Source organism: Chiloscyllium punctatum, chromosome 7 (genome assembly GCF_047496795.1).
Source record: "Chiloscyllium punctatum isolate Juve2018m chromosome 7, sChiPun1.3, whole genome shotgun sequence".
Lineage (NCBI taxonomy): Eukaryota > Metazoa > Chordata > Chondrichthyes > Orectolobiformes > Hemiscylliidae > Chiloscyllium > Chiloscyllium punctatum.
In genome coordinates this window covers 103217772-103236515 of record NC_092745.1, presented here as the reverse complement: position 1 = coordinate 103236515, position 18744 = coordinate 103217772, and the positions used below count along the sequence as shown (strand labels likewise).

The following is an 18744-nucleotide window of genomic DNA, read 5'->3' as shown; positions in this document are numbered from 1 at the left end:
GTAATAGACTCGCCAACTTTAAGTTCATTTAAATGGCTGTTGGATAAACATATGGATGAAAATGGAATAGTGTAGGTGAGATGGGCTTCAGATTGGTTTCACAGGTTGGCGCAACATCGAGGGCCTATACTGCATTGTAATGTCCTATGTAGATCTTTTGTTCATCAATTACAAGTCTAAAAGGCATAAACAACATTCACAGTTAGAAATTACTACAATCAGGCTTCAAGTGTTTTGTTTCTCACCTTTGCCCTCACATTCAGCTGAGAGATAATTGGCACCAAGTCTGAAAGTTTTTCATTTTTTATATTAACAAATTAAGGAAAATAAAGCCAGCTATGGGTCTATTATGTTTTAAATCATATTTTTAGTGTATCCTCTCCAGTTTACAAAAATACATTGGCCCATAGTTTGCAGTGAGATGTGGGAGTACGAGTTCCCCAACTCTACAATGGCGATAGAAATGAAACGTGTTTCTGTAAAGGGTCCGGACAGCTGACAGGTCCACCAGATGCAACTCCACATTATGTTCCGTCTCTGCTACCTCAACTGCTCTCTCCACCACATACTCATTTTGTAACTGGGACAGGCTGCACGTTGAATAGACGATTGATCCTCCAGGCTTTGTGGCAAGAATGCCAGAACTGGGAAAAAAAAAGAAAAATCAGCTGGAGATAATTTGATAAAACTTGAGAAGTTCATAGGAAATGCACATTAAATAATAATCAAATAGCAATGTGCCAGAGTTGCAGATTGGCAGAGCATATTTGTAAAACGACAGTGGCAGAGATCAGCAGAAAGTGCATATAGGTACATAATTCTCAAAAGTGCTAAATTTGAGGAACGCTCTTGGACCATTAGGGATAACTTGAAAATGGAATCAGGCATTTTACCTGAAAACTGAAAATACAGGAATAGACAGTAAGGTGGAGAGAACAGACTTTCAGTGATAGGTTCTTACTCAGAATTGGAAGATACTGCAGATGACCATCTTATGAGGAAACAGATCTGCAAACTGGAGGAAGAAAGGAAACAACTGGACAAAGGAAAAGAAATAACCTGTAAAGCCCCTAAGTGGAAAACAGGAACTAATTATATGGCAGGATTGTCATCAGCACAAAAACAGGCATGTTAATTATGAATGGAAGAAATCCTGAGTTGGGAAGGAAGTCTGTGAATTTGTCAAGAGAGAATAAAGAAAACTAGGCCAGACTATGAGTGGGCATGGAGGGGAACTGTTGAGAGGAAGAATAATAATGTTACAGCAATGCCATTAGCAAACATCACTTGATCATCACACAGACACTCTCTTTCTTCTGGGAGTTACTGAATCATGTACAGGAACACCAGGAGACTTTTTTTTTAAATCCTTTCTCCAGCTTGTTTGAGATCATTACAGACTGGGGGAATTCCTTCTCACCACAGCTATGTTTCATCTGGCCAGAATCATGGAAAGGTGCAACAGGTAAAACAACGGCACACACAGGAAAATAAAATTACACAGGTATGAGGTGGCCAAGGAATGGGGTTGCAGAGCAAAATAATAATAATACTCACAGCAATAACTGGGTCTGCAATAAAGGAAGCTTCTGTCGTTCTTTAAGCCGTAGTCGACTAAAGATATTATTGTCTTCCTCGAGTACCGAGTGTCTATCAGTTGTACAGGGTACATCAACTAACACCTGTAAATAGAATAACATTAACAATTTATTGCAGAAAACCTTTCAGAAGAATAGCTCGTGTTCAACATTTCTCAAATTAGATTAGGATGTAAATAAAAATTTATATTTGCCTTTTAATTAAATCCTTTGCTATTCAATTTAATATGGATGGGGCCGGTACTCAGACTATCACTCAGGTTTCTGTAACCAAAAACAGAGCTAAGTGAGATCGGCCCAATGAAAACTTCCTGTCTGATCTCTTTTCCCCCTCAAGTGGTTTTCTTTTCATCCCATCATATTAAGTCATGGTCAAGTTATGGATTTTTTTTTACACAGGGAAGTACAAGTTAAAATTGGTTCTATTGTTCTATACAGCACCATACATACAAGAGAAAGAATGGCTTGTATTTATCCAGCATCTTTCATGACTTCAAGCCATCACAAAGTACTGAATAGTGACAACCAATTTACACACATATCCCTACAACGGGATGGAACCATTCGCTACAGCAGATTCGCTGCCGACGATTAGCCACTGCCCTTTGACCACCGAGGACGCTTAGCCACCGCCCATTGGCCACTGAAGATGATTCGCCACTGCAAGTAAGTTGTATATTTTGAATACTGGTGGTATATAAAATTGTTGCTATATTGGTTAAGGTAGTGTTTGCGTTGTTTCAGTAACAACTCTACAACAGATGTGGCAGTAGCCGAAGGGCACCTTTGTTTCCCCATGATATGTAGTCGGTCTATGAGACAACAATAAACGATGAAGATCGCACAAATAATCACGCTGAAGCTGCTCATCGGAGAATTGCTTTTAAACTCGGAGCTCACCACCCAACCATATGGAAATGTATTGAAACGTTAATGAAAGTGCAAAAGGGGCGTGATTTATATATGGCACAGCTGATAGTGGGTAACCCACTACAAATAAAGCTAAAAAAGTATCGAGACGCAGACGACAGAATAAAAAAAATTGTTCTTGAATACGGCGAAAGAGATTGTTTGGAATATCTTAGAGGAATAGCACATAACTATCAAATGAACTGAAATTTCATTGTTTAATATTAATGTGAGATTTTACTGCCATTATAAAGATTTTTAAAATATATTTCCTTTTTCTGGTTTAAGTTTGTAACTCATTTTTAAATATAAATCAATAAAATGATATTTATTTTACCTTTTCTTTGAATCAATATGTAGTATGTAGTTGTATAAATAAAGGGGACTGAGAAGTATGAAAGAACAGGCGGGAGGGAAAATAATCAGGACATATATTTATTTCTGGTGGCGAATAGTCTGCTGAGGTCAAACAACCCCAGTGGAGAAACGCTGGTGGAGAACCGACAGTAGCTAATCATCGGCGGCAAATCTGCTGTGGTGAATCGTCACCAACCCCCCTACAAACAGCAATGCTAAAATAACCAGATAACTCACAGGTTTCTTTGTTACATTGAGGGAAAATGTTGTCAGACCACCAGGGAGATTTGGCCTGCTCTTCAAATTAATGCCATGGGACACTTTACACCCACCTGAGAAGGCAGTTAAGACTTACCACTTCATCTGAAAGAAGCAGCTCCAACTAGTCAATGCCCAACACATTGAGTTTTACTGGGGTGTCAACCTGGATTACAGAAACGTTGAAATTAAGGAAATGGAAGATGGCCATTTGGAGCATTCTGTCTGGACTGGCCAAAAAGGTGCTGTCAAGCCTGAACCCACTCTCCACTTTTGGAATCATTGCATTGTACAGAATTCCAAGAGCATGTTCAAGTATTTTTAAAAATGCAGAGAGTTTGTGCCTTCATCACCCTTTCAAGTCATGAGTTCCAAATCCCCTCTAGGTAAAATATTTCGCTTATGACCCCTTTTCCAATCACTTCAAATCCATGGCCACAGATGAATGATTTCTTTGCTGAGGGAATGGATCCTTCTTATCTATATTATTTACTTCCCTCAGGATTATATACACCTCAGTGAAATCTCCCCTAAGCTTTTTCATGCTCCTTTAATTCTCTCCATGCTCCTTTAAAGCAGGATCACGTATGTGTTTCTATGTGAGGGCTCCCTGTAAGACTGACACAGTGCCAGAGATCCTAGCCTAACCTCTGAAAGACACTCTTGGTTAGTACTATCATTAAGCAGTGTTGTTACTGGTACATGCCAACAGAAATACTGTATTCATAAGGTAATTTGTAATAAAAATTCAGAAAACTAAGGAATAGCTGGTCTCATGCAAATCTCTGGGATTACTTCAATAGATCCACTAGAATATGGAACCTAAATTTGAAAACACTGTTGTGAAGATCTAAAGAACCCCAGACATTTTGACAGTAGTCAATTATTTCAATCCAACTATTCCCTTCCATGGAGTAGATGCCAAGGTACCTTTTTTTCTCGTTTGTGCATTTTTTCTCCACTTAAGAATGAAACACGTTTACCTTTTGTAAGTTACTCCCTATCAGTCTTTCAATCAGGAGGCCAATAGATGTAGCCAGGCATGCAGCATCTGTGGAATACACTCAGTGACAGATTAAATAAGCAGGTAAAAACAATGACTGCAGATGCTGGAAACTAGATTTTGGATTAGTAGTGGTGCTGGAAGAGCACAGCAGTTCAGGCAGCATCCGAGGAGCAGCAAAATTGACGTTTCAGGCAAAAGCCCTTCATCAGGAATAAAGCTTTATTCCTGATGAAGGGCTTTTGCCTGAAACGTCAATTTTGCTGCTCCTTGGATGCTGCCTGAACTGCTGTGCTCTTCCAGCACCACTACTAATCCAAAATCTGGTTTCCAGCATCTGCAGTCATTGTTTTTGCCTTGTTGATTTTAATCCTACTGCGAATCCTCTTGCAAGGATGCCTGCCTTGAAGAAGTTTTCCTCCTCTCTCTACAAGAATCTCAGGGAGTCCCTCTCCCACTGCAACTCCCAGGTCATTTCCTCTGCCCTGAAGCTCTTCAACCATGTCCTGAAACAAACTCGCTACCACAGCCACATTTGCTTCCTCAGTGCCTGCCTCCGTAACCAACTCATCCCACATGGACTCCGAACCACCTTTAAACCAGCAGAGTTTGGACCCAAACAGGACAAACAGTACAGACTACAGATTCAAAAACACTAGGTTAAATAAGCAGGCAAGTCTTTCCAGTCTGCACTGCTCCAGTTTAAAAATGATAAGTCTCGTTTCTGTACAGTGCATGGCTACAGAATCTTGAAAGACTCACTCAAATCAGGTTGAGGCACAATGGGATTAAGCCTCTTGATGATCTGGGCGAAGTCAAGTGGGCTGGTGTTTGGGATAACCAATGTTTGTTTTAAAAAGACTGCTGGAAGTTCAGTTAAGAAACCTTTCAAAATAACTCAATATTAGTCTATTTTTATTTTGAAAGCAATTTTTACTCACCTAAATCTCACTAACATTCATCACACAATGTACTCACCCGGTCAAAAGTGTTCCTCTCTATTTCTCTCCAGTGTCTGCCATCAAATGATGTGATCCGTAGCCTGTCCTCTGTACGGAGATTCTTTGGGATATAACTATGAAGAATTTTACGTAGTCTGTTTAATCGAGATATAGATATATCATTGATTGCGAGATGTCCTGTTCCAACAGAAAGAATAAACGCAACATTTATTTTCATTCTTCAGCATTACAGAATAATTCACAATTTGGTAGTAATAAAAAGTGATATAAAATGTTACCAGCATTTTCTCATCTTTGTCTCCCAATGCAATGTTTTTCTTTATTAAAAACGTTCGCATTTATATAACTCCTCTCATTACCTCAGTAAATCTCAGGGGAATACGTTTTAAAGCTTAGTCAAGACTACAGAGGAACCTAGATTATCTGAAGTACACAGGTGGGCAGTATTTTGTTCAGTTAATCGAATGCCGGGTAACATAGTTTAGCCGAGCATCGGGGCCTTGCAACCTTGCTGGATAATCCGATATTCAGATAATCGAATGCCGGATAGTCAAGGTTCCTCTGTATGTTGTTTTAAGTGCTACTGAAATGAGGCAAGGTTGTGACGTCAAATGCAACACTTGCCTGGTCTGCAGCATCAGTACGAAATGTTCCCAGGTAATTAAAGGTGTGAACACAACTGAAATTTTAATATCTTACAAACCCAATATTAATAGCTGGTTTCAGTGGAATTTCAAATCATAGGCAGTTTTGTGCAGAGATTTACATTCACTAAAATCAGTATGAAATGATCCAAATCTATACCATGGTAGATCATTCTAACAGAGAGGAGGTTTTTAATCCCATCAATCTCAGGTGCATTAGACAATGTTCCAAATATAGTCAGATCACATCTTCCTTCTGTACTTAATCTCCTAATGTGGTCAACGCTAGACACCAATGAAAGTAATGACTCATACAGACAATTCCATAAATATCTTCCATTCCAATTCAATACATCTTTTCATTTTACAAAGAAGATTTATTTTGTCTATTTTACTGAAGAGAAATTTACAAATTGCACCCATTAATTTAGAGCCATGTTTGGTGAAAACAGATTTAACTACTTCATATCCAGAAGTGAGTTTCCATCACCAAATTATGAAGCACATCATATTACATGATGGATCATCGCTCAAATGCCACTGAAGAAGCTGGATGATAACTAGTTTGTAGCAAAAATTAATGCGGACCTTTCCCTTTCCATGAATTCACTCCATTAATGATACTCTATAGTTATTCTGTCTTCAGCATTTACATAGTTGAAATTTTTCCACTCCCAGAGAAGTAAAACAGAAACTGTTTACTCACGACAGCATTCTGTCTGCAATAGTGCAAGAGACTTTCCACCAGGCGCTGCACAGAGGTCAAGGACTGTGTGACCTGGCCGAACATCCAGAGTAAGTACTGGGAGGAGCGATGCAGCATCCATCAGGTAATATTCCAACAATCTTAAACCATCTGGTCTGAAGTTAGGCAAAATAACATATCAGAGTATATTATGACAATAGTAAAGGTTCTATGGTCTCCAACATCTAGAGCCATAGAATCATACAACATGGAAACAGATCCTTTGGTCCAACTCATCCATGCTGACCAAGTTCCCCCAAAGTAAACTAGTTCCACTTGCTTGCATTTGGCCTATAATCCTCTGAACCCTTTCTAGTTTCTGTCCACATGTCTTTTAAATGTGGAAATGGACCTGCATTTTTCTCTGGCAGTTCATTCAAAATGCAAACCACCCTCGGTGTAAAAACATTGCCCCTCAAATCCCTTTGAAATCTTTCTCCTCTCACCTTAAAAAAATGCCCCTAGCTTTGATCTCCCCACCATAGAGAAAAGACCTTTCCTATTTAACTTACCGACACCTCCATGATCTTATAAACCTCTTTAAGGTCACCCTTTTACTCCAGTGAAAAAAGTCCCAGCCTATCCCACCTACCCTTATAACTCAAAGCCTCAAGTCACGGCAAAATCCTTGGAAATCTTTTCTGAATTCTCTCCAATTTAATAACATCCTTACTATAGCATGGCAACCAGAACTGTACACAGTACTCCAAAAGTGGCCTCACCAAAGTCCTCACAATCTCAACATGACATCCCAACTCCATCACTCCATGGTCTGAACAATAAAGGCAAGCATACTAAATGCCTTCCTAACCACCCTGTCTAGCTGCTTCAAAGAACCATGTACTAGATGGTTCCTAGATCTCTCTGTTAGACAACACTACTCAGGACCCTACTATTAACTGTACAAGTCCAAATTGCAATACCTCATATTTATATAAATTAAACTCCATCTACCACTCCTCAGTCCATTGGCCCAATTGACCAAGACCCCTTTGTAATCTTGATACCCTTTGAGAGGAAGAGATTTTCAAATCTTCCAAAAATATCTATGCCTTGCTTTTGGAGCAAATAGTTAATTTGAGAAAGAATTGTTTTCCCTCCATAATAAATTGTGTTCATTTACCTATTTATTCTAGGTATCCCAGTACACACCGCCATTCTGCTCTAGATTTACCAATACAGATTGAGTCGATACCTGTTTGAGTTTGGAAGAATGAGAACTGATCTTATTGCAACATTTAAGACCCTGAGGGAAGTGTGAAGGCTGACAGAACATTGTTCCCTTATGGCAGTGACTGGAATGAAGAAACAGTTTAAAAGAATGGGGTTAACTATTTTATATAGGGGAGACTTTTCTGACAGAGCGTGATGTAGGCAGGATCATTAATTATTTTTAAGGCAGAGGTCAATATGTCCTTAACTAACAAAGGCATCAATCGATATCAAGAGTAGGCAGAAAAGTAAAGTTGGAACCACAATCAGATCAGTTGTGATCTTTCTGATTGCTGGAGCAGACTGAAGGGGTTGAATGGCCTCTTCCTCCTCCTAATATGTTGTTAGAGGCAGCACAGTGGCTCAGTGGGTAGCAATGCTGCCTCACAGCACCAGGATCCCAGGTTCAATTGGGTGACTGTCTGTGTGGAGTTTTCACATTCTCCCCATGTCTGCGAGGGATTGCTCCGGTTTCCTCCCACAGTCCAAAGATGTGCAGGTCAGGTGAATTGGCCATGTTAAATTGCCCAAAGTGTTAGGTATATTAGTCAGAGGGAAATAGGTCTGGGTGGGTTACTCTTAGGAGGGTCAGTGTGGACTTGTTGGGCCAAAGGGTCTGTTTCCACACTGTTCTAATCTAATCTAAAAATGTTCATATTACATTCTTTAAAAAATGTTAAAGCAATTTAAACACAAGTCTAAGATGAAGAAGTTAATTTTGAGTAATTTGTTAAAATGACAGTTTCAACTAACAAAAGGGGACAACAGTGGATGTTGCCGACATGGACTTTACTAAACCATTTGACAAGGTCCCTCATGTTTGCTGGTCCATAAAATTAAGATACATGGGATCCACAGTCAGTTGATGAGTTAGATACAAAGTTGGCTCAATCACAGAAGACAGGGGGTAGTTGTAGACGGGTATTTTTCTGACTCGAGGTTTGTGACCAGTGGTGTTCTGCAAGGAAAGGGGTTGGAACCTCTATTGTTTGTAGTATATATAAATAATTTGGATGAAAATGTAGGTCTAATTAGTAAGCTTTCAGATGACATGCAATTTGAAGTTGTGGACAGCGAAGACGGTCATCAAAGGATACAACAGAATTGAGATCAATTGGAAAGTTGGGCAGAGAAATGGCAAATAGAGTTTAATCTGATAAGTGTGAAGTGATGCATCTTGGAAGGTCAAACACAAGAGGAAAGTATACAGTAAATGGCAAAACCCCCTCGGAGCCCTTGATACAAATTAGTCAGGAAAGTCCTAAAGAGAGAGTTAAGAAGAGCTAGGAAGGGACATGATAAGTTGTTGGTGGATAGAATCAAGGAAAACCCTAAAGTTTTCTATAGGTATAGCTGGAATAAACAAATGACTAGAGTTAGATTAGGGCCAATCAAGGACAGTAGTGGGAAGTTGTGCATGAAGTCAGAGGAGATAGGGGAAGCGCTAAATGAATATTTTTCATCAGCATTCACACGGGAAAAAGATAATGTTGTCAAGGAGAATACTGAGGTGCAGGCTACTAGACTGGATGGGATTGAGGTTCACAAGGAGGAGGTGTTAGCAACTCTGGAAAGTCTGAAAATAGGTAAGCCCCCTGGGCCATGTGGGATTTATTTTAGGATTCTCTGGGAAGTCAGGGAGGAGATTGCCGAGCCTTTGGCTTTGATCTTTATGTCGTCATTGTCTACAGGAATAGTGCCGAAAGACTGGAGGATAGCAAATGTTATTCCCTTGCTCAAGAAGGGGAGGAGAGACAAACCTGGCAATTATAGACCAGTGAGCCTGACTTCAATTGTGGGTAAAGTGTTGGAAAAGGTTATAAGAGGTAGGAGTTATAATTATCTAGAAAGGAATAAGTTGATAGCACGATGGGACGTAACTTTAAACAGAAGGATGATACATGTAGGACAGATACCAGAGGTAGTCTCTTTACTCAGCCAGTACTAGGGGCATGGAACACACTGCCTGCAACAGTAGTAGACTCGCCAATTTTAAGGGCATTTAAATGATCATTGGATAAACATATGGACAAAAATGGAATAGTGTAGGTTAGATGGCCTGCAGATTGGTTTCACAGGTTGACACAACATCGAGGGTCAAAGGGCCTGTACTGTACTGTAATGGTCTATATAGAGGGATCTTGGAGTGCAAGTCCATAGCTCCCTGAAGTAAATAAGGTGGTAAAGAATGGTATGCTTGCCTTTATTGGTAAAGGCTTGGAGATAGCGAGGACTGCAATGCTGAGTGATAAAATGTGATACTGGAAAAAGCACAGCAGGTCAAGCAGCATTAGAGGAGCAGGAGAGTCGATGTTTTGGACAGGACTCACCAGGATTGGGGTTAGGGTTAGTGAGAGTTATTGGTTAGGACACTGAGCATAAAGGTTGGCAAATTATGTTGCAGCTGTATAAGACTTTACTTAGGCTATATTTGGACTAACGTGTGTGGCTTTGGGTGACATACTATAGGAAGGATGTGGAGGCTTTGGGAAAGATGCAAAAGAAGTTTACCAGGATGTTGCCTGCTGGGAGTGTATTAGTGAAAAGGAGAGGTTGGACAAACTTGGATTGTTTTGTTAAAATGTAAGAAGGCAAGGGCAACTGGATGGAAGTATATAATATTATGACAGGCATGGATAGGGTGGATAATTGGAGTCTTTGTCCCAGTGTGAAATGTTAAATACGAGGGGTCATAGGTTTAAGGTGATGGGGGAAGGTTTAAAGAGATGTGTGAGGGTGGTAGGTGTCTGGAATGCACTGCCATGCAAGCTGGTAGAAGCAGACACAATAGCAATGTTTAAGAGACATTTAGACAAACACATGAACAGGCAGGAAATAGAGGGATAAGGATCACATGCAGGCAGATGTGATCAGTTTAGAATGGCATCATTTTCGGTGCAGATCGGGTGGGCTGAAGAGCCTGTTCCTGTGCTATGCTGTCCTGTTCTATGTTCTAAAGGGAGTCTTCCACCTGAACTTAGGTGTGACACTTAGAAAGACAATTATAAATATAGCAGATTAGTTTTAACTAATTAGTTAAGCCTACAGGGTAACAGGTGTGATGTTCATGTGAAGATTAAGAATTCAGTTACTTCTGCCTGCAACAGACAGGCACATATAAGATATCCAAACTCAGCAAAGTAACCAGTAAAAATGGCACAACAGATAAATGTTATTCCAGCAAAGGTTCACAAAGCATCTGGATGAGCTGACTTGTTATGGAATATTTGTGGCGAGGAATACTTTTAGTAAAGTCTATGTAAAGGTGGATCATTCTACAATTGCAGAAGATGAATGAAATAGAGAAAATTGTTTGGCTGACAATGCATAGAAATCATAGAGTCATAGAAATATACAGCATGGAAACAGACCTTTCGGTCCAACTCGTTCATGATATCTGACCAGATATCCTAACCTAATCTAGTCCCATTTGCCAGCACTTGGCCGATATCCTTCTAAACTCCTCCTATTCATATACCCATCCAGATGCCTTTTAAATGCTGTAATTGTACCAGCCTTGACCACTTCCTCTGGCAGCTCATTCATACACGCACCACTCACTGCGTAGAAGATTTGTACCTTAGGTCCCTTTTATATCTTTCCCCTCTCACCCTAAACCTATGCCTTCTAGATCTGGACTCCCCATCCCAGGGAAAAGACCTTGTCTGTTAATCTTATCCATGCCCCTCATGATTTTGTAAACCTCTATGAGGTCACCCCTCAGCCTCCAATGCTCGAGGAAAAATAGCCCCAGCCTGTTCAGCCTCTCCCCATAGCTCAAATCCTTCAACCCTGACAACATCCTTGTAAAGCTTTTCTGAACCCTTTCAAGGTTCACAACATCTTTCCGAAAGGAAGGAGACCAGAATTAAATGCAATATTCCAAAAGTGGTCTAACCCAACGTCCTGTACAGGCGCAACATGACCCCCTAACTCCTATACTCAATGTTTTGACCAATAAAGGAATGCATATCAAATGCCTTCTTCACTATCCTATCCAGCTGCAACTCTACTTTCAAGGAGCTATGAACCTGCACTCCGATGCCTATTGATTCAGCAATACTCTCTAAGACCTTACCATTAAGTTTATAGGTTCTGTTAAGATTTGCTTTTCCAAACTGTAGCACCTTGCATTTATTTAAATTAAACTCTATCTGGCCCATCTGATCAAGATCCCATTGTAATCTGAGGTAACCTTCATCGCTGTGCACTACACTGCCAATTTTGGTGTCATCTGCAAACTTACTAACTACACTTCCTATGTTCACATCCAAATCATTTATGTAAATGACAAAACATAGTGGACCCAGCACCAATCCTGTGGCACAACATTGGTCAAAGGCCTCCAGTCTGAAAAACAACCCTCCATCAACAGCCTTCAGTCTTCTACCTTTGAGCCAGCTCTGTATCCAAATGGCCAGTTTTCCCTGTATTCTGTGAGATCTAACCTTGCTAACCAATCTCCGATGGGGAACCTTGTCGAACGCCTTACTGAAGTCCATATAGATCACATCTACCGCTCTGTCCTCATCAATCCTCTTTGTTACTTTCTCAAAAAACTCAATCAAGTTTGTGAGATATGACCTCCCATGCACGTGTTGTCTATCCCTAATCAGTCCTTGCCTTTCCATATACATGTAAATTCTGTCCCTCAGGATTCCCTCCAACAACTTGCCCACCACTGATGTCAGGCTCACCGGTCTATAGTTCCTTGGCTTGCCCTTACCACCTTTCTTAAATAGTGACACCCCATTAGCCAACCTCCAGTCTTCCGACACCTCACCTGTGACTATCAATGATACAAATATCTCATCAAGGGTCCAGCAATCACTTCCCTAGCTTCCCACAGAGTTCTAGGGTACACCCGATCAGGTCCTGGGGAGTTATCCACCATTATGCGTTTCACCATCCAGCACCTCCTTCTTTGTAATATGGATATTTTTCAAGATGTCACAATCTATTTGCCTACATTCTATATCTTCCATGCCGTTCTCCACAGTGAACACTGATGCAAAATATTTGTTTAGTATCCCCCCTATCTCCTGTGGCTTCATATAGGCGGTCTTGCTGATCTTTGAGGGGGCTTATTCTCTCCCTAGTTACCCTTTTATCCTTAATGTATTTATAAAAATTCTAAATTCTCCTTAGCTATGTTTGCCAAAGCTATCACACATTCCCTTTTTGCACTCCTGATCCTCTCAAGTATTCTCCTGCTGCCTTTATACTCTTCTGAGGATTCACTCGATCTCCCCTATCTATGTTGTTGTGGTTAACCACAAAAACGAGCACCCGAGTTACAAATCTTCGCACAAATTTTGAACTCCCCTATCTATACTTGTCACATGCTTCCTTCTTTTTCTTAACCAAAACCTCAACTTCTCTAGTCATCCAGCATTGCCTACACCTACCATCCTTTCCTTACAACCTAACAGAAATATACTGTCTCTGGATTCTTATTATCTCATTTTTGAAGGCTTCCCATTTTCCCGTCACCCCTTTACCTGCGATCACCTGCCCCAATCTGCTTTGAGAAGATCGTGCCTAATACTTTGGGTTTAGAGGGCATAGATAAAAACAATGACTGCAGATGCTGGAAACCACGTTCTGGATTAGTGGTGCTGGAACAGCACTGCAGTTCAGGCAGCATCTGAGGAGCAGTAAAATCGATGTTTTGGGCAAAAGCCCTTCAACAGCAATACAGGCAGAGAGCCTGAAGGGTGGAGAGATAAGTGAGTGGAGGGTGGGGGTGGGGAGAAAGTAGCATAGAGTACAATAGGTGTGTGGGGGAGGGGATGAAGGCAATAGGTCGGGGGGGGGCGGGGAGGGTGGAGTGGATAGGAGGAAAAGAAGATAGGCAGGACAAGTCAAGGGGACAGTGCTGAGCTGGAAGTTTGGAATCAGGGTGAGGTGGGGGAAGGGGAAATGAGAAAACTGTTGAAGTCCACAATGATGCCCTGGGGTTGAAGTGTTCCGAGGCGGAAGATGAGGTGTTCTTCCTCCAGGTGCCTGGTGGTGAGGGAGTGGCGGTGAAGGAGACCCAGGACCTCCATGACCTCGACAGAGTGGGAGGGGGAGTTGAAATGTTGGGCCATAGGGCGGTGTGGTTGATTGGTGCGGGTGTCCTGGAGATGTTCCCTAAAGCGCTCTGCTAGGAGGCATCCAGTCTCCCCAATGTAGAGGAGACCGCATCGGGAGCAATGGATACAATAAATAATATTGGTGGATGTGCAGGTAAAACTTTGATGGATGTGGAAGACCCCTTTAGGGCCTTGGATGGAGGTGAGGGAGGAGGTGTGGGCGCAGGTTTTGCAATTCCTGCGGTGGCAGGGGTAGTTGCCAGGATGGGACGGTGGATTGTAGGGGGGTGTGGACCTGACCAGGTAGTCACAGAGGGAACGGTCTTTGCGGAAGGCGGAAAGGGGTGGTGCGGGAACTATATCCCTGGTGGTGGGGTCTGTTTGGAGGTGGCGGAAATGTCGGCGGATGATTTGGTTTATGCAAGGTTGGTAGGGTGGAAGGTGAGCACCAGGGGGGTTCTGTCCTTGTTACGGTTGGAGGGGTGGGGTCTGAGGGAGGAGGTGCGGGTGTGGATGAGATTCGTTGGAGGGCATCTTTAACCATGTGGGAAGGTGGTGAGAGGAGAAAGGTATAAAAGAGACCTAAGGGGCAACGTTTTCACGCAGAGGGTGGTATGTATATGGAATGAGCTGCCAGAGGAAGTGGTGGAGGCTGGTACAATTGCAACATTGAAGAGGCATTTGGTTCGGTATATGAATGGGGGGGTGGGGTTGGAGGGATATGGGTCTAGATTAGGTTGGGATATCTGGTTGGCATGGACGGGTTGGACCGAAGGATCTGTTTCCATGCTGTACATCTCTATGACGCGATGACCTTCCTCAAAATTAGCCTTCCTCCAACTTAGAACTTCAACTTTTAGGTCCAGTCGTTCCTTTTCCATCACTATTTTACAACTAATAGAATTATGGTCACTGGCCCCAAAGAGCTCCCCCACTGACACCTCAGTCACCTGCCCTGCCTTATTTCCCAAAAGTAGGTCAAGTTTTGCACCTATGCGTCATAAAGATTTACAGCATTGAAACAGACCCTTCAGTCCACTCGACCATGCCGACCAAATATCCCACAAACAAACCTAGTTCCACCTGCCAGCACCAGATCCATATCCCTTCAAACGCTTCCTGTTCATATACCCATCCAGACACCTTCTCTACTAGATACATCCAATCAATGATAAAAAATTATGGATCTTGACTTTCCCAGAGGTCAAAAAAGGTGGTTTGTGTGAAAACATTTTAGAATTAGAGTGATAGACTAGCTGGTAGGTTTTCTCCTTGCTAACAGGATATAAATGAAAGGAAAACCAACTAAAAATGTTGTTTCACAGAGACACAAATGGCATCTGAAAAGTGGAATAGGATTCTTGAATTCTTGAGTCACAACCTATCAATTTCACATTGTAATCGACTATTATAAGATGGCCAAAAGATGGCTTGATATTTTTCCCTATTTCCAACTGTATTGGGAGTTAACAACCTTAAACTTGCGAAGGTCGCATAATAAAATTGAAATCTATACTCCACCTGATCGAAAAATGAGACTATCAACTGATCAAACTTCGAAGCAGTATGAGGCTCACACCACAAAGTACCTTGCAGGCTTAAAGCGTGTGGTGTCTCCCCTCGGAAACGTGAAACACTTGAGGTTTGGGCTGATGGGTATGGGCTGCTTCATATCCGGGGTGGATGGTGATTGTTCAGCCGTGCAGTCATCGCTGAACTCTGAGGGCTCTGGATCAGAAGGCCCAGGAGCTGGCGAATCCTGGTCTGCCCTCGGTTGAGAGTCTGTGTGTGGTGTCCACTCCGGCCACTGACTCCGAGCCTCGTACACGAAGTCTCTGGCCTGCGCCCGCTCCTCAAACTCCTGGATCACTTTCTCCATGTCCCCGAAGCCGTTAAGAAGTGCAGCATATTTCTGCTCGCAGAGTAGAGCGAGGCGGATGGAGGGCCACAGGTCACCAAATTGCAGGCTGTAGTTCATGTCCATGCTCTTCAAAGCCAGCTGTGTGCTGGGGACCCTGGGCAGGGAGGAAGCCTGGGGACCAACCACAGAGAATCATTAGATTAGATTACTTACAGTGTGGAAACAGGCCCTTCGGCCCAACAAGTCCACACCGCCTCGCCAAAGCACAACCCACCCATACCCCTACATCTACCCCTTACCTAACACTACGGGCAATTTAGCATGGCCAATTCACCTGACCTGCACATCTTTGGACTGTGGGAGGAAACCGGAGCACCTGGAGGAAACCCACGCAGACACGGGGAGAATGTGCAAACTCCACACAGTCGCCTGAGTCGGGAATTGAACCCGGGTCTCTGGCGCTGTGAGGCAGCAGTGCGAACCACCGTGCCGCCCACTGGAGGTGGTTTCCAGCCCAACCCCCACAGTCATACCCCGCGCAAACATTTCTAATACCACTCACCCATTTCTTCTTGTAAATATTCCGCCGCTCCAGTCTCTGCCATTCCCTCAGTTTCCCGATTAAAAATTCCAGTCGGCAACTCGATCGGCTCAGCGCCGCCATCTTGTCGCTTCACTCCGGTCCGACCAGAAACTCGGACCGCGCCACAAACGTTCCGCCTCTTCCATTTGGTAGATGGTGGTGAAGTGGTATTGTCACTCATCTGGTGATCTAGGATCCCAGACTAGTGTGTAGTAAATAAAGTTCAGAATCCTTCAGAATGCAAAGACATTCTACAGTCCTTCCCCAGTCCGGCCTACATATTCAATTGTTTTTTTTATATATATAAATAAAGCAAAATACCAGAGAATGAAAACAGAAATTGCTGGAAAAGCTCAGCAGGTCTGACAGCCTCTATGAAAAGAAACCTGAGTTAACGTTTCGGGTCGAGTAACCCTTCTTCAGAACTGGTGGTAGCAAGGAAAATAAACTGACATTTTCCCAGCGACCATCAGTTCTGAGGAAGGGTCACTTGATCCGAAAAGTTAGCTCAGATTTCTCTCCACAGATGCTGCCAAACCTGCTGAGCTTTTCCAGCAATTTCTGTTTTTGTTTTTGACTTAGAGCATCCGCAGTTCTTTCAGTTTTTATTCAAAATGCTGTGGGTGCTGGAAACTCAAAATAAAATCAAAGTGCTGGAGAAACGCAGCAAGTCTGGCAGTGTCTGTGGAGAGAGGAACAGAATTAATATTTCAAGTCAGAGTGATTTGGAGAGCATTTCCCAGTGTTTTTTTTTAATATCCAGCATCCATCCTGCCTTATTTTGCTGGTCTTCTTATAAACTTTTAGAATTATTGTAATAACAAGTGCAGTTAGAAATATGAAAAATTAAGGCATGTGATGAACAGCAAGTCAGTCATCATTTCTGGAAAGGAAAAGCAAATATGTGGACCACCCTGTACATGTACGCCAACACCCAGCTTTGTAACCTGTCTCACAACCTTCCTTTGTATTGCTCCTTCTACATTATCCTTTGATAAACAGAAATTTCCTTCAAATAAAATTTACAAAAGACTAAGACATTGCCTCCAACCTCAATTCATTTGACTCTCTATTTGACTTTACTTTTGTAACCTCCAGACTTGACAATTCCAGTCCTTAACATAAACATAGAAAATAGGAACAGGAGTTGGCCACTAAGTTCTTCAGGCCTGCTCTGCCATGAATATAACTGATCATCTACTCAGTATGCCTTTCCTGCTTTTGCCCCTGCCTTTTGATCCCTTTGGCTCTAAGAACTGAATCTATTTCTTTCTTAACAACATTCAATGTTTTGACTGCTTGGCAGAGAATTCCCCAGGCTCACCATTCTCTGGGTAAAGAAATTTCTTCTCATCTGAGTCCTAAATGGCATACCACATTCCCCTCGTTCTTGGAAACATCCTTCCCGCATTTACGCTGTATAGTCCTATCAGAATTTTATAGGTTTCTACAAGATCTCCCCTCATTCTTTTGAACTCCTCATTGAATATAGTCCTAATCAATACAATCTCTCTTCATTAATCATGCCTACTATCCCAGGAATCTGTCTGGTAAACCTTTGATGAACTCTCTTTATAGCCAGAACTGCCTTCCTCAGTTAAGGGAGACTAAAAATGTACACAGTATTCCAAGCGTGGTCTCACAAAGGCCCTGACCAATTGCAGCAACTTATCCCTACTCCCATACTCAAATCCTCTTGCCATGAATGCTAACATACTTTTTGCCTTCTTCATTGCTTGTTGCATCTGTATAATTACTTTCAGCAATTGGTGTTCAACGATAGCCAGGTCTCATTGCACCTCTCTTTTCCCAATCTATTCGCAAACAATACCTTGTTTTTGCCACCAAAGCGGATAACTTCACATTTGTCCACGTTATATTTCATCTGCTATGCATTTGCCCAATCATTTAACTCATCCAAATCTTGCACTGACCTGCTTCTGTGCTAACTTCAGCTCATCCCACTCCCATATTACCTGTATCTTGAATAGAATCATAAAATCATAGAATTTTACAGAACTGGAGCAAATTTGACCCATTGTATTTATATTGGCTTCTGAAAGAGCTATCTAGCTACCTCCATTCTCCAGCCTTATCTCTGTAGCCCTCTAACTTCATCACTTTCAAATGTCACACTGGCACAGTGGTTAGCACTGCTACCTCACAGTGCCAGAGACCCTGGTTCAATTCCCACCTCAGGCGACTGTCTGTGTGGAGTTTGCACATTCTCCCTGTGTCTGCGTGGGTTTACTCCGGGTACTCTGGTTTCCTCCCACAGTCCAAAAATATGCAGGTTAGATGAATTGGCCATGCTAAATTGCCCATAGTGTTAGGTGAAGGGGTAAATGTAGGGGAATGGGTCTGGGTGGGTTGCTCTTCGGAGGGTCGAAGTGGACTTGTTGGGCCGAAGGGCCTGTTTCCACATTGTAAGTAATCTAATCTAATATATCCAGCTTTCCCAGGCAGCGCATTCAAAATTCTAACTCTAAGTATAGATGTTTTTCCTTATCTCAGCTCAGTTCTCTTGCTGACAAT

The 18744-nt window shown here is 42.2% G+C and overlaps 1 protein-coding gene across 1 annotated transcript; it reads right to left on the bottom strand.

The window, feature by feature from the left end:
• Window positions 1-337: 337 nt before the first annotated feature.
• Window positions 338-16327, bottom strand: nsun4 (NOP2/Sun RNA methyltransferase 4). Its single transcript, XM_072574476.1, has 6 exons — window positions 16189-16327; window positions 15355-15797; window positions 6438-6592; window positions 5104-5264; window positions 1558-1682; window positions 338-644 (listed from the first exon to the last, which is right to left on the bottom strand). Exons 1-6 carry the CDS (start codon window positions 16288-16290, stop codon window positions 368-370), a joined length of 1263 nt encoding a protein of 420 aa, XP_072430577.1. The 5' UTR covers window positions 16291-16327; the 3' UTR covers window positions 338-367.
• Between the last annotated feature and the right edge of the window lie 2417 nt (window positions 16328-18744).

Coding starts and splice junctions, on each gene's coding strand:
- nsun4 (XM_072574476.1), bottom strand. CDS start 16,290: ATGGCGGCGCTGAGCCGATCGAGTTGCCGACTGGAATTTTTAATCGGG. Junction 6,593..15,354: donor ACACGCTTTAAGCCTGCAAG/GTACTTTGTGGT, acceptor GCCTAACTTCAG/ACCAGATGGTTTAAGATTGT. Junction 5,265..6,437: donor ATTGCAGACAGAATGCTGTC/GTGAGTAAACAG, acceptor CTGTTGGAACAG/GACATCTCGCAATCAATGAT.